Source organism: Electrophorus electricus, chromosome 7 (genome assembly GCF_013358815.1).
Source record: "Electrophorus electricus isolate fEleEle1 chromosome 7, fEleEle1.pri, whole genome shotgun sequence".
NCBI classification, from domain to species: Eukaryota; Metazoa; Chordata; class Actinopteri; order Gymnotiformes; family Gymnotidae; genus Electrophorus; species Electrophorus electricus.
The window spans coordinates 7,684,504-7,696,506 of record NC_049541.1 but is presented as its reverse complement, the minus strand read 5'-3'; the positions used below and the strand labels follow the sequence as shown (position 1 = coordinate 7,696,506).

Below are 12,003 nucleotides of genomic sequence, written 5' to 3'. Positions count from 1 at the left end.
GCGGTGCTTGTCAGTCGAGATGTACTCCGCTCCATATTAAGCTGTTTCTTTGTTAGACATATTTCGGTCAAAGCATCAGGCTTTAAATAACTGCTGTTTCATTTGAGAGGTCGCTGATGTGACTTCAAGTACTTAGTCAAGTACTTCATTGTGGAATACCTGAACGTACCTTCAAACCTATCGGGTTAAATCCTGAGAAGAGACGAATTACACGCGTGACCTCTTACACGCCAACGCTATCGCGTATCTAGGGGTACCGTGTGTCTTTAAGACGCTGCCACGCCCACCAATCGACTGATGTGTGACGTCAAGAGTTGTACTATTTTCCACCCACAGTCTCTTCCCTTTAGCTGGCGCCTCTGTGTATTTTAGGAGTTGACTGTTAGATGGTTTGAATGAAGAAAAAGAGAACTGGAAGACAAAAGTTACGGATGATGTGGTCATGCCGAATGATCATAGCTACTGTAAAGATTCAAACATGACGCGGCATTACTAACTTTTTGTTAGCGGCGGAAAAGTTGACAGCGCGCCGTGCTCAAATCTGCCTAGCCGCTGTGTTGCTTAACCTAGGAAACTAGCTAGTGTCCGTTTAACGTACGCTGTCTGGCCAGCTAGTTAAATCAAGTAGTTAGTTCAAGCAACTCAGTTTCTCTTGACTGTATGGGTGAAGTGAAGGCGGCCACCCTGTTCGGGCCCAATCAGCTTTCGCAAACGTTGTACGCGTGACAAAGTCTTAAAAAAGATGCTTCCGTGGAATGAAACTGAAAGGTCTGAAGACCAAAGTCGCATTCAATCTCGGTTATCGTTTACTTCTCGTTACTATTTGGTGCATAACCGGGTAAAATGGCAAAATTAGCTAACTGACCTAGATAGCTCGCTTATTTGGATAACTAACTTTTTCTGGCGGCCATGGCGGTAAATTCGTTTTTTTTCTTGTGCTGAATGAGCGCGTTTTGCTATGGGAACACAAAGGAACGGTTTCATCAAGAGAGAGAGGTACATTCTTTCAGTGGATGTGGGAACAACCTCTATTAGATGTCATGTTTATGATAAGAATGCCACCGTCAGAGGATCCTGCTCCGCTAAGGTGACGTTGACTGACTTTGAAGTTTAAACGCTGTGTGCCACGGCGTGTCCAGTGTCATCTCCTCTGACTTGGCTGAAGGACTTGCATACTTTTTCCTGCTACAGGTGTCCCTACTTTACCCTGAACCCGGCTGGGTAGAGATGGACCCCGAGGACCTGTGGCGCAGCTTTGTTACCGTGGTGAAAGGAGCTGTGCACGGTTAGAGCTATACGGAATCTACAATTTAATGAGGAACATATAGGCAACATTAGTCTTTTGGTCCGGTATGAAGTACATGACATATAGGTTTAGAAGTAGATTTTTTTTCCCCCACAGTTTGGAATTGCTTTAGATCTCTGACAGCAAAGTGCTTGTTATCCCAATGATTTAGATTCAGGGTTACAGATGTGCCAAATGGAAGCACTGGGTATCTCAACACAAAGGGCAACTTTTACCACCTGGGACAGGTCAGTGTGTGTACACAAAAGAATATGCATGTGTGTGTGTCAGGGAGACTGGGGATCTTCTTGATAAGATCAACATTCATGTCTTCTATATACTGGCCTCCAGGAAGACAGGAAAGACCTTTCATAACTTCATTGGCTGGCAGGACCTGAGGGCTGCAGAGATGGTGAGGTCATGGAACAACTCCTGCACCATGAAGGTAAGGTTGTCTTAAACTGACCTGTAATGGCTCTGGTGACAGCAAAGTCCAGTGTCTTTTTTCACCTTTATATGTTCAGGATTCCTAATACAGCTAGTTACATCACATTAACTTCGATCAGAGAGACTTTGTTTTTCTGTTTTTCGTTACATTCATCTTCTGCTGTGTAATCCAGAGTGATCAGTGTTTCTATGGAAGGTTATTCTTGTGTTTCACTGATATCAGAGTGAGATTTGTACAGAATTGATCTTACTGGGATTGCTTAACAATGTGTCAACTGGGTTGGTATACTTATGTGATGAGTGCTTCTCAGGCCCGGTCCTGGGGAAACCCTATACTGCACAATTCCCTGTTTATGTGAACCTGATTCACACGGCTTTTTGCTGATTTAAACTAATATGTTGTTGCATGGGGATAAACTCTTTGGAGGTAAAATATCTAATTGTGATATTTGTGACCAATGTAGCAGTTAATTATGTTCTGTAAGTTCAGTTCCATACATTGCATACATTCTTTGAATCTTGTCAACACTATTAAAAATATGCAGTTAAAATCACATTTTCATAAATTGCACATGCAGTATAATCATTCAGCTCTGAACCACAAAGCTGCAGTCCATCAGGGTCCAAAGCAAAAATGCAATTGGTCTTTAAATTGTGAAAGTGTAGTGAAAACTCGAACTCACTGCAGTACATGAAGTCTTGACTCCATCTCTCAAGAGTTCTGTCATGGTGATACAGGTGCCATTTGGAGTCAGGTGTAATGTGATTTTCCCCAACATAAACCACTTGACATTGCTGTATGGTATCCTGTCTGTCTGTTATGAATCACACCCTTAACTTTTAGTGAGCATCTAGCCAGTTGTAGACTTTATTACAGAACCAAGACCTGAAAAATAACTTTACATTGGGTTTGAGAAGTCCTAAAAAGCAACAATAACACTGCATGTGTATCGGCAGACCATTCATGGAGTGATGAGGGTGCTGCACTTCCTCACCAGGCAGAAGCGGTTCTTGGCGGCGAGCCTGGTGGTCTTCACCACCCAACATGTCTCTCTGCGCCTGGCCTGGGCCCTGCACAACATCCCTCAGGTGGCCAGACCTACCTGCTACATCTTTTCCACTGACATCGGATTAATTCTTCCTGCCCGGAATCCTAAACATGTCCTAAAGAAATTGTTTAAACTGATCTGAGATAAGGCAGTGATTTTAACTTTTTTTGATTGATTGGCATTAGCCAACATTTCCATGTCTGTAGCTACCAGTATAACCTTTTCAAAATATATTCACTCTAAGATGATAGCAGATCAGATTGAACACGATCAGCAAACTTCCAATGAAAATGAATTGTTCTGTCTGTAAACTCTACATTCTGTACACAGCTGCCAATGTCTGCCCATGAATTACATGGGTTAATTAATGCATCTTAATTCATTCTCTCTCTCTCTCTCTCTCTCTCTCTCTCTCTCTCTCTCTCTCTCCCCTGTTGTCTTTCTAAGATAAAGCAAGCAGTTAATGAAGGCACCTGCTGTTTCGGTACTATTGACACTTGGCTGCTTTATAAACTAACCAAAGGTAAAAGGTCTTTCATCTGGACATACTTTTCTGTTCACTGCAGTTTTCTGGTTGTGTGCTGTACTTGTCACTAGAAGTATAAAGGGATGATTCACTCACAGTAATGCATTATCTACTATAAACTTGGGAAAAGAACAAGTTTTGCAATGGTCTGAGCCTTCCCTTTGAGGTATATTTTTTTTGTAATTAGTCACCACCAGACCTGCTCTTGGCCAATAATGTGCAGATTTGTTTCTTATAATATTGTTACATTATTCAATATTTGATTGTGTATAGTGTATGTTTGTTTTTATTTGTGTTATTTGACTGCTATCTCTACAGGCTTGCTCCATGCCACAGACTACTCAAATGCCAGTTCAACTGCAATATTTGATTCTTATCAGGTGTGTCATAGCTTTATGTTCTGTATAGCACTGATTTTGTTCAACACTGATCTTGCGGTGTAATTGTGTCTCCAAAACAACCATCATGTGTCGTCATGAGACTACTATACCTTTAGGCTAATCACTGGTGTGTGTGTGTGTGTGTGTGTGTGTGTGTGTGTGTGTGTGTGTGTTGGTTGGGTTTCAGATGTGCTGGAGTGGGTTTGTGTGTTCGCTGCTCTCACTACCTCTCTCTATCCTCCCCAGGGTGCATGACACCAGGTACAGTGCCCATGACTTTCATTCACTCATTAACCCTGCTCATTTTTGTCTTCTGCTCCTTTATTAACCCTGCTCCCCTACCTTTGGTCCCTTCTAGCCACAATTTTGGCTCATCTCATCCCTCAATCTTTGGGACTCCAATTCCAATCATGTCAGTTGTGAGTATTATTTATTTGTTTTACATTATTACCTGTTTGTCAGTATTTTGTGGATGTTTGTGTTATTGCTTGGCCTCAAACATTCAGAAGGCTGTCGCTAGCATTAAACACATGGTTATGATTCTGCTGCAGATGGCTGACCAGCAGGCAGCCATGTTTGGGGAGTGCTGCTTTGACACGGGTGACGTCAAAATTACCATGGGAACAGGCACCTTCATGGACATCAACACAGGGAACAAACCTCACACGTCTGTGGCTGGTACACTTTGTGAACATGTCTCTAACCTTAGCTAATGTAGTCACACGAGTAAAATGTTAATTCTACAAACCAGTAAACAGTTCTCTGGTATGCCCCCAAACTACTGACCTCAGCCATTAATGTAGGATAAATTTCTAGAGAGACCATCTGAGAACTGTGGCGTTGTTCCATATTTCTCTAATTTTTGGTGTTTTTTGCCAAATAAATAATTTCTATTTTATGCTTTAAATTGCCTTTATTTTGTTGTTAATTGTTATGAATTGCTTTAATTGTTGTTCATGTCTTTAAATTACCTGTATTTTGAACCTCCCCCAGGCCTGTATCCTCTTGTAGGCTGGAAGATCGGTCCTGAGGTCGTGTACCTGGCTGAGGGCAATGCGGCTAGCACTGGCACTGCTATCAAATGGGCGCAGGGTATAGGTGAGACTGGGGCCCCACCCCCACCTGCACAAGGCAGCACGCCACTGACTTGTTGCTGTAGCCATGCTGACTGAGACCTGCTGTCGCTCTGCTATGCAGAGCTCTTTGCAGACGTGGAGGAGACGGCGGCCATGGCAGCCAGCGTGGAGGACTCAGATGGCGTGTGCTTCGTGCCTTCTTTCAGCGGCCTGCAGGTGCGCCTGTAGCTCTCGTGCTGCTTCCTGTGGTGTGCGGAGGAACTCCAGTCCCATGTCCTGGTTTCCTCCACCCGCGGAATCCCACTGCTCCATAAGCCATCAGGAGTTTTGCAACTGAAGAGGCTTAAGTCAGAGGAGAAGGGGGGGGGGGCACTTGTCTTGTCATCTCCACTCCACCCACACTCCCCCTCCCCCACACCCCATCACATGATTATGAAAATGGATCAAGGAATCTAGTCTTGAAATGTTTATATGTATTTTTATACCCTACCATACAGTGTCACTGGGGGAAGGATTTTAGATTAATCTGTGATCCAGTGCAGCTGAAATGTAAAATCACTCGTTTTCGCAGTTTTGGGTGGGTGGGAGTACATATACATATTTAAAAAGGAATTTCAAATATTTTATAGTAAGAACAGGAATATATTCTCGTAAGGTCCATTTGTTGTGTGGTCGGTGACATGCAAATGTGAGCATTCCAGTATGGAAAGTTAAAACTGGTGATTAAATGGCATATAATCTCAACTACAGATATTCTACCTACATGTAGATGACATCTTATGTCTATAATGCGTTAACCTGGCCACACTGTCAGGATTCTGTCATTTACATTCTGATTGACTGACTGTGCCTCTGAATCAAAGTTTCTTGTCATCATTAAAAGTAATTCAAGAACTTTGTTGAAAGCAGTTAATAATAAGTAAAAAGACACAATTTCTGATGGGCTATGGGAAAAGCTTTATATTTGAAGCTTGGCCACCTCTGTGAACATCTTACACCAGGGTTTCTGAGTCTTCTGATTTTGTTGGTTGCCTTCTGGCAGTTATGATCGATTAAGTGAAATACCTCACAGACAAAGGCACAGCTGTGGTGTACGTGGGGAAAAATGAATTTAACATCTTATTTACAACTCTTGAATTGCTTGTGAGCACTAAAAAGTGGAGGGAAGTGCTACAGACTTACCATGAACACCTTTCCAACTGTCCAACTACAGCACTTCCCAAATCCAACTGAGCCATTATTATACCTCTGTTTTCCCAAGGGACTTTTTATGTTGTGACTCCATTTTCAAGATTGCCTGCTTCTGTATGTCATGCCAAAATAGCAGGCTTATGATTAGTCATTTTGTGCGTCAGTCAAATTTCCTTTTCCTGCAATAGGATGCAGTTCTTGACCTTGTTGGGTCATGGAAGGCACCGGTCTCTCCCTAGAGTCTGGCAATGTGAGAATAAATGGCATATTACGTTATAATGCCCACACACACTCAGCGGTGGCCTCCTCCTGCTGCCTGTGCAGCAGAATGTGCTAGCAGGCTTATGTTCAGAGAGAAAACTGTCCCAAAATGACAACGAGGTTTGTCATTACTGTAACAGCTCATTTATGTTTGGCTGATTACATTTACAGCATTTAGCTGGCACTTTTTCAAAGCGACTTACAATTATGACTAACACTTGAGCAATTGAGGGTTAAGGGCCTTGCTTGGGGGCCCTTATTATTTAAATCATTATTTATAATTTATTATTATGCATCGTCCTTTTTGTGCCTTTTTTTTGGCTAATGTTACTGAATATAGATGCTCATCATGCTGTTTTATTTGGAGTGTGTGTGTGTGTGTGTGTGTGTGTAAAAGAGTTTATTCGTTCTCCTGTGTGTGAAAGTATTTTGTCTGTGTTTGCCTCAGGCCCCAGTGAACGACCCCAGAGCGTGTGCAGCCTTCATGGGCCTGAAACCGTCCACAAACAAGTGCCACCTGGTTCGAGCCATCCTGGAGTCTGTGGCGTTTCGGTGAGCTCAGGAGCGGGTAGTGCACTTCCTACAGATGGTGAACGCACGCGTGATGGCCTCTGCATCCATTCCTAACATCAGCTATTCTATTTCCCAGTCCTGGTAACTGGTAACTGAGCGCACCTTCACATTTTCGTTGTTCTGACGCACCCGATTAAACTCCTTGGATGAGGATCAAAGCCGTCATGAGCTCTGTGGGTGTGTGAGAAAATAGGAACAACTATAGTTTGTGTGCAGCATGTTGGAGTTGCAGCACTGTAAGATGATGTTTGCTGTATGATGCCTTTCAGGAACAAGCAGCTCTTCGACGTCATGCTGCGGGAAATGCGCATTCCCATCACCAAAATAAGGTGCAAGCTAATTAATATGCAATGTTAATAAATGCTGTAATTAGACTATTAAATATTATTATTTGACTATTAAATAGTTATCCCATAAATAGACTGACAAAGTAAAAACTAGTGCTATAATGTTTAAACATGGTTTTCAAGCTTTTATAGCATCTGAGTGGCACAAATGACTAGCAAAAAACACTAGAATTATCCGCTTACCATTTACTGCTCGTTAATCCATGGTTGCAAATTACAGCAGTCATTAACATGGTCATACCAGGAGTAAAACTATTACCAATCATTAGCAAACTAATAGACACTTATTAAGATGCTGTTTATTAGGGCATGTTCTGTAAGGGCACTTTATTCTTCATGAAAACAAGCCCTTTATGTTTTGGTGCCTATGATTTTACAGGGCAGATGGTGGCGTCTGCACTAATGACTTCATTATGCAATTAACCTCGGACCTTTTGGAACACAAGATCTCACGGCCAAGTCACTTTGACATGTCTTGTCTGGGAGTTGCATTTGTGGCTGGCTTAGGAATAGGTAAGATGCATTTAGGTACATATTGCATCCATTTTGTATGTATTGAAAAGGGATTTTTTTAGAGATTTTTTGTGGGTTGGCTATATCTGTTTTTGATTCACTTGAAGACTTCTGTTTAGACTGTTCAGTGTTTGTTTTGTGAACTATGTTTGCGATCATTCTCATGTATTAACCAATCTAACAGCAACTGTCAGTGTCTGCATAGTAATACATAATTTTTAGTTACAATCATTTAATTACACAAAGTCTGCCACACTGAATACGGTAGCAGACCTGATTTAGGGAATCTGGCTTTGTCACTGCTAAAATGCATCCCGACTGAACCCAGTTTGGCAGATGTCATGTGAGACACATCTGGATCTAAAGCCATTAAATAAAATATCAGATAACTTCCTCTTCTCCTCTCAGCCCAGTCCTCATGCCCCACATGACTTTGGTATTCAGTGTTCTTAAAGATAAGGGGTCAGACTTACTTCAGCTTGGGGATAAGGGTGCAAAAGTGGTGCACTGTCTGGAGTTCCCTGAGGACTGGGTAGTGTGTCAATGTGCCTGTTGGTTCCCCTGTTCATGCCAATTCATCTGCAGGCTACTGGAAGAGCAAGGAGGAGCTCAAGAAGCTGCATACCACGGACCGCATCTTCCTTCCCCAGTGCAGTAGAGGGGATGCCTACAAGGACAGCACCTCAAATCACATTCTCCAGAGCTGGGAGCAAGCACTGCAGCGCTCCATGCACTGGTACAGCCAGCCCTGACGCCCATGCTGCAGCTTCCCCCTCACCTTTAAAGCGATCAGTTTATAGCCTCACTGTCTAGGCAGTAGTTATGGACCGGCTGTGTAAAAAAAAAAAACAACTGTACTGGGATCTGCCTTCCAAGGTTGAGGAAGGAGGAGTATGGCTCAAACATAAGTCAGAGACTTGAGGTGGCTTGGAATCAAGACTAATAGAAGTAGAATCTCATCGGACAACGCTTAGGCTGACAGTGTCGCATTCCCGTTGTCAATGAAATTTAGGGTAACACTAGTCCTCATCTCTGAGTGGAAAGGTCAATCATCATTTAAGAGATTTCCTACCTTTGTCTGCTACATTCTAATGGAACTTTGGTGATCACAATGTTACAAACTATTTGATGCTTAAATTAATTCCAGATTAGTTGGTAAAAATAAGGTCACTGAACTGTAACATGCCTTATTGGTGTGTACTAGAAACTGCTGCATTAGCTTGCTGTATATGGTTTTGTTTCTCATAAGACTACAGGCTACTGATAACTTCGCAGTGTTGACTGGTTTTGAATGACATGGAAAAAAGCCTGTCATTATTAATAGATGATGCCTTTTTGTGACCTGTTTCTTTTGTGGGGAACATTAATCTGGTGCCCAATCAAAGTTTTATATTGTACTTTTAACAAGAAAATGTAAGTGCTTTCCGTTTAGGTCTACAAGCAGACTTTTATGTATTTTTTTCAAGCTCTTTTCCTTTGGGAGCAGATCAGGCGAAATCCAGTGAGCCAAATTGTGTTCCTTCCGAATTCAAATTATACTCAGTCTCAACACTATCCTCACCATAAAGATAGTTCCACCTGTTTATATGAGAAACAGACTGCATAACCAAAATAGATGTAGCACCATGTTGCCAATGCAAAGGAAAGCACATATCTCTGAAATGGTAAATTCTCAGGGTGACAGGGATGACATTTTATAGTTTACATATATTGTATATCCTGGGTCTTATATATTTTATATATTGTATGTGCTTTGCGTGGACTTAAAAGAACAAAACTACTCGGAGTTCAGTTAGTTCCATATCGCAAGTGTTTGTTATTTATACATTAACAAAGCAAAAATTGATATGTATGAAATGTTTTGGATGGTGATGACAAATAAGCCCTTAATTCCAGGAATTATGTTCTTCTATCTTAATAGTCTAATTTAAAAAACAAAAGTCAGTCAAATGGGAAAACAAATACCATGTTCTTCAATGTTCAAAATGTGCTGTAGGATGCGTCTTAAGAATATTGTATCAAAACAGGTTTCAAATTTTGTTTGTGGAACACATCTCATTTCTCAATGCAAGTTGAAATATTCATGAATTAGTGTTTTTCAATTCTGCATGTTTTAAACTCTTCAAAAATATGATGAGAGGGAATTGTATTCCTCTTAGTGTTCCATCCAGATTACAAACTTCTAAGGAATGTGATTTCTCACACAAGGAATAAGTGCCCTTAACTGTAAATGGTGATACTGTTCTGAAAGTCCACTTTAGTATGTGGTTTCCTTTCCCTGACCATTATGTAATTGTTCTGTAATCATGATGTTACCATTGACCTATTTCTACCCTTTTTCAAAGTGTTGTACACAAATGTCAGAGGTCAGGGCAGTTAAGCATGGGGCATCTGTTATTCAGTCATCACCTCAGGTGTCACACAAGAGACTCAAATGTGCCACTAATGTTCAGATGTGGTCTGTGTTGGCAGCCATTTTTCAAAGTTTGTGCATCTTTGCTTAGGTCAGCTGTGGGGGTCTTGTCACAAACCAGGAACCTGCCTAATCTTTTTAACCTGTCAGATTTTCTTCTACTTTTACTTGTGCAAATCATTGGCTGCATTACAATATATTTTTGACATACTGATCCAGGCCTAAACTACATTTACTGCTCGAATTTACTGTGAACACTAAAATATAAGTGTACAGTAACTGAGCTCAACTGCAAACTGGCAGTATTATGGGAGTGTTTTTTAAAGAACTGCTTGTTGGTCATCTTGGTTAAATTCGTCTCTTTTTGTAGATTTGAAAAATAAGATTTATAACAAGACTACTAAATAAACTATTGTAATAGCACATGCAACATAGAGTAAGTTTATGTTCATTTTATAAATACGTAGCTGGGGGCTAGTTGTAGTTGGGACGAGGAGTTATTTAGCATGTTCTGAAATGTGTTAATGAAAAGTGAAAACCTTGAGAGCTGTTGTCTAATTTAATAAATGTACTTCAATGAATTAAGCTATAATCTTAAAATATGAGGCTAGATAATTTAACAAAATAAGGTTTGTTAGCCACAGTGGAAAGAAAATAGTAATTAAGACTTTATATTCTGTGGTGTTCTTTCCCATTTCAGAAGGCTCTAGTCTATAGAATCACCTTTAAAGTTTTATATTTATTTAATTTATATGATTTTTACGTCTATGTATGTTAGTGTAATTTTGGACCAAGTACATTAATGTAATGTTAGTGCAAACCATTATTTAAAGTCCAAAAATGTTATTTAAACGTTAGTGTGAAAAGGTTATTTTAACGTTAAACAAGGAATGTTATCTTAAATTGTGAAAACATTGCTATAACATTAGTCCCAGAGTGTTATTTTAATGTTATTGTTTAAATGTTAGTGTAATGTTAGTCAAAGAACATTAGTATAATGTTATTGCAAAAATGTTATTTTAACAGTCCGAGAACATTAATGTAATCTTACTGTGAAAATGTTATTTTAACATTATTTTAAAATCGCTAGTATAACGTTAGTCCAAGAACAGTATTTCAATGTCTGAGAGTGTTATTGCTGTTGATTCGATTTTATTTTTTAATTTTTTTTATTTATTTATTTTTTTTACATTTGATGGCTGTAGCTTGAAAATTAAAGTTGTTTCCAATGGTTTTCTTTGGGAGGATAGATGGATGAATGAAAGGACAGAAGGGGTGGATGGACAGTTGGCATCATGAAATGCATGTTTTGTGCTTGGGGTCAGCTTTTGAGTCCTTTCACCAAGTTTGATGGCTATAATCAGTATGTCAAATTTAGTTGTTCTGTTGTTACAGCTGGAGTTATAAAGTCAATGGGTTTCTATGGGAGGATCCGTTTCCAGTAGAAAGGAATTTGACATCAGCTGGAACTGCTCTTCTCAAGCTCTGCTTTTGCTCTCCTTTACATGGATACATCAGGCATTTGTTCCATGAACAAACTGAATGGATTTTAATTGAATGGATTAAAAATATTGGATGTTATCGTGACAAGATGGTGAAGTTATTGGCTGCTAGCTAGTTAGCCAGCTAAAAGTTGATCTGCGGTGGACTTCATACAGCTTGTACTGAACCAAGGTTTTCCAACAGAATGCACAGCAAGTGACTCTGGACACTTTACCGACAACCTTCGTTTAACACTTGTGCATGTTATATGTGGGATTTTTCTAACCAAATCTTAGCTATTAGCTCTTGATATTATACTATGGCCTTGACGAGAAGTAGTACCCGAATGAAAGGCAGCTTCATCCGGCACCCCGATTAAGTGTGGTAGGCCCGGATGCCTCGAGTTAGTTACTACAACGTCAGGGGGCAGGCAGTGTGATTGCTGTGATCAGTGATTCCA

At 40.4% G+C, this 12,003-nt stretch overlaps 1 protein-coding gene across 2 annotated transcripts; it reads left to right on the top strand.

The window, feature by feature from the left end:
• Positions 1 to 342: 342 nt before the first annotated feature.
• gk5 (glycerol kinase 5) lies at positions 343 to 10,491 on the top strand. 2 transcript variants are annotated; one of them, XM_027032084.2, is made up of 16 exons: positions 343 to 1,087; positions 1,192 to 1,285; positions 1,458 to 1,533; positions 1,637 to 1,730; positions 2,690 to 2,821; positions 3,229 to 3,304; positions 3,626 to 3,687; positions 3,875 to 3,948; positions 4,046 to 4,106; positions 4,239 to 4,365; positions 4,681 to 4,785; positions 4,885 to 4,979; positions 6,664 to 6,767; positions 7,058 to 7,117; positions 7,515 to 7,648; positions 8,234 to 10,491. In XM_027032084.2, exons 1-16 carry the CDS (start codon positions 959 to 961, stop codon positions 8,398 to 8,400), a joined length of 1,590 nt encoding a protein of 529 aa, XP_026887885.2. In that variant the 5' UTR covers positions 343 to 958; the 3' UTR covers positions 8,401 to 10,491. The 2 variants fall into 2 exon arrangements, with proteins under 2 accessions (XP_026887885.2, XP_026887893.1); XM_027032092.2 differs by lacking the exon at positions 343 to 1,087 and having other exon boundaries at positions 1,098 to 1,350.
• Positions 10,492 to 12,003: the final 1,512 nt, after the last annotated feature.

Excerpts from the sequence above, each read along its gene's own strand:
- gk5 (XM_027032084.2), top strand. The coding sequence starts at position 959 with ATGGGAACACAAAGGAACGGTTTCATCAAGAGAGAGAGGTACATTCTT. Across the intron at positions 1,731-2,689 it reads ACAACTCCTGCACCATGAAG|ACCATTCATGGAGTGATGAG; the intron begins GTAAGGTTGTCT and ends GTGTATCGGCAG. Across the intron at positions 4,980-6,663 it reads CTTCTTTCAGCGGCCTGCAG|GCCCCAGTGAACGACCCCAG; the intron begins GTGCGCCTGTAG and ends TGTTTGCCTCAG.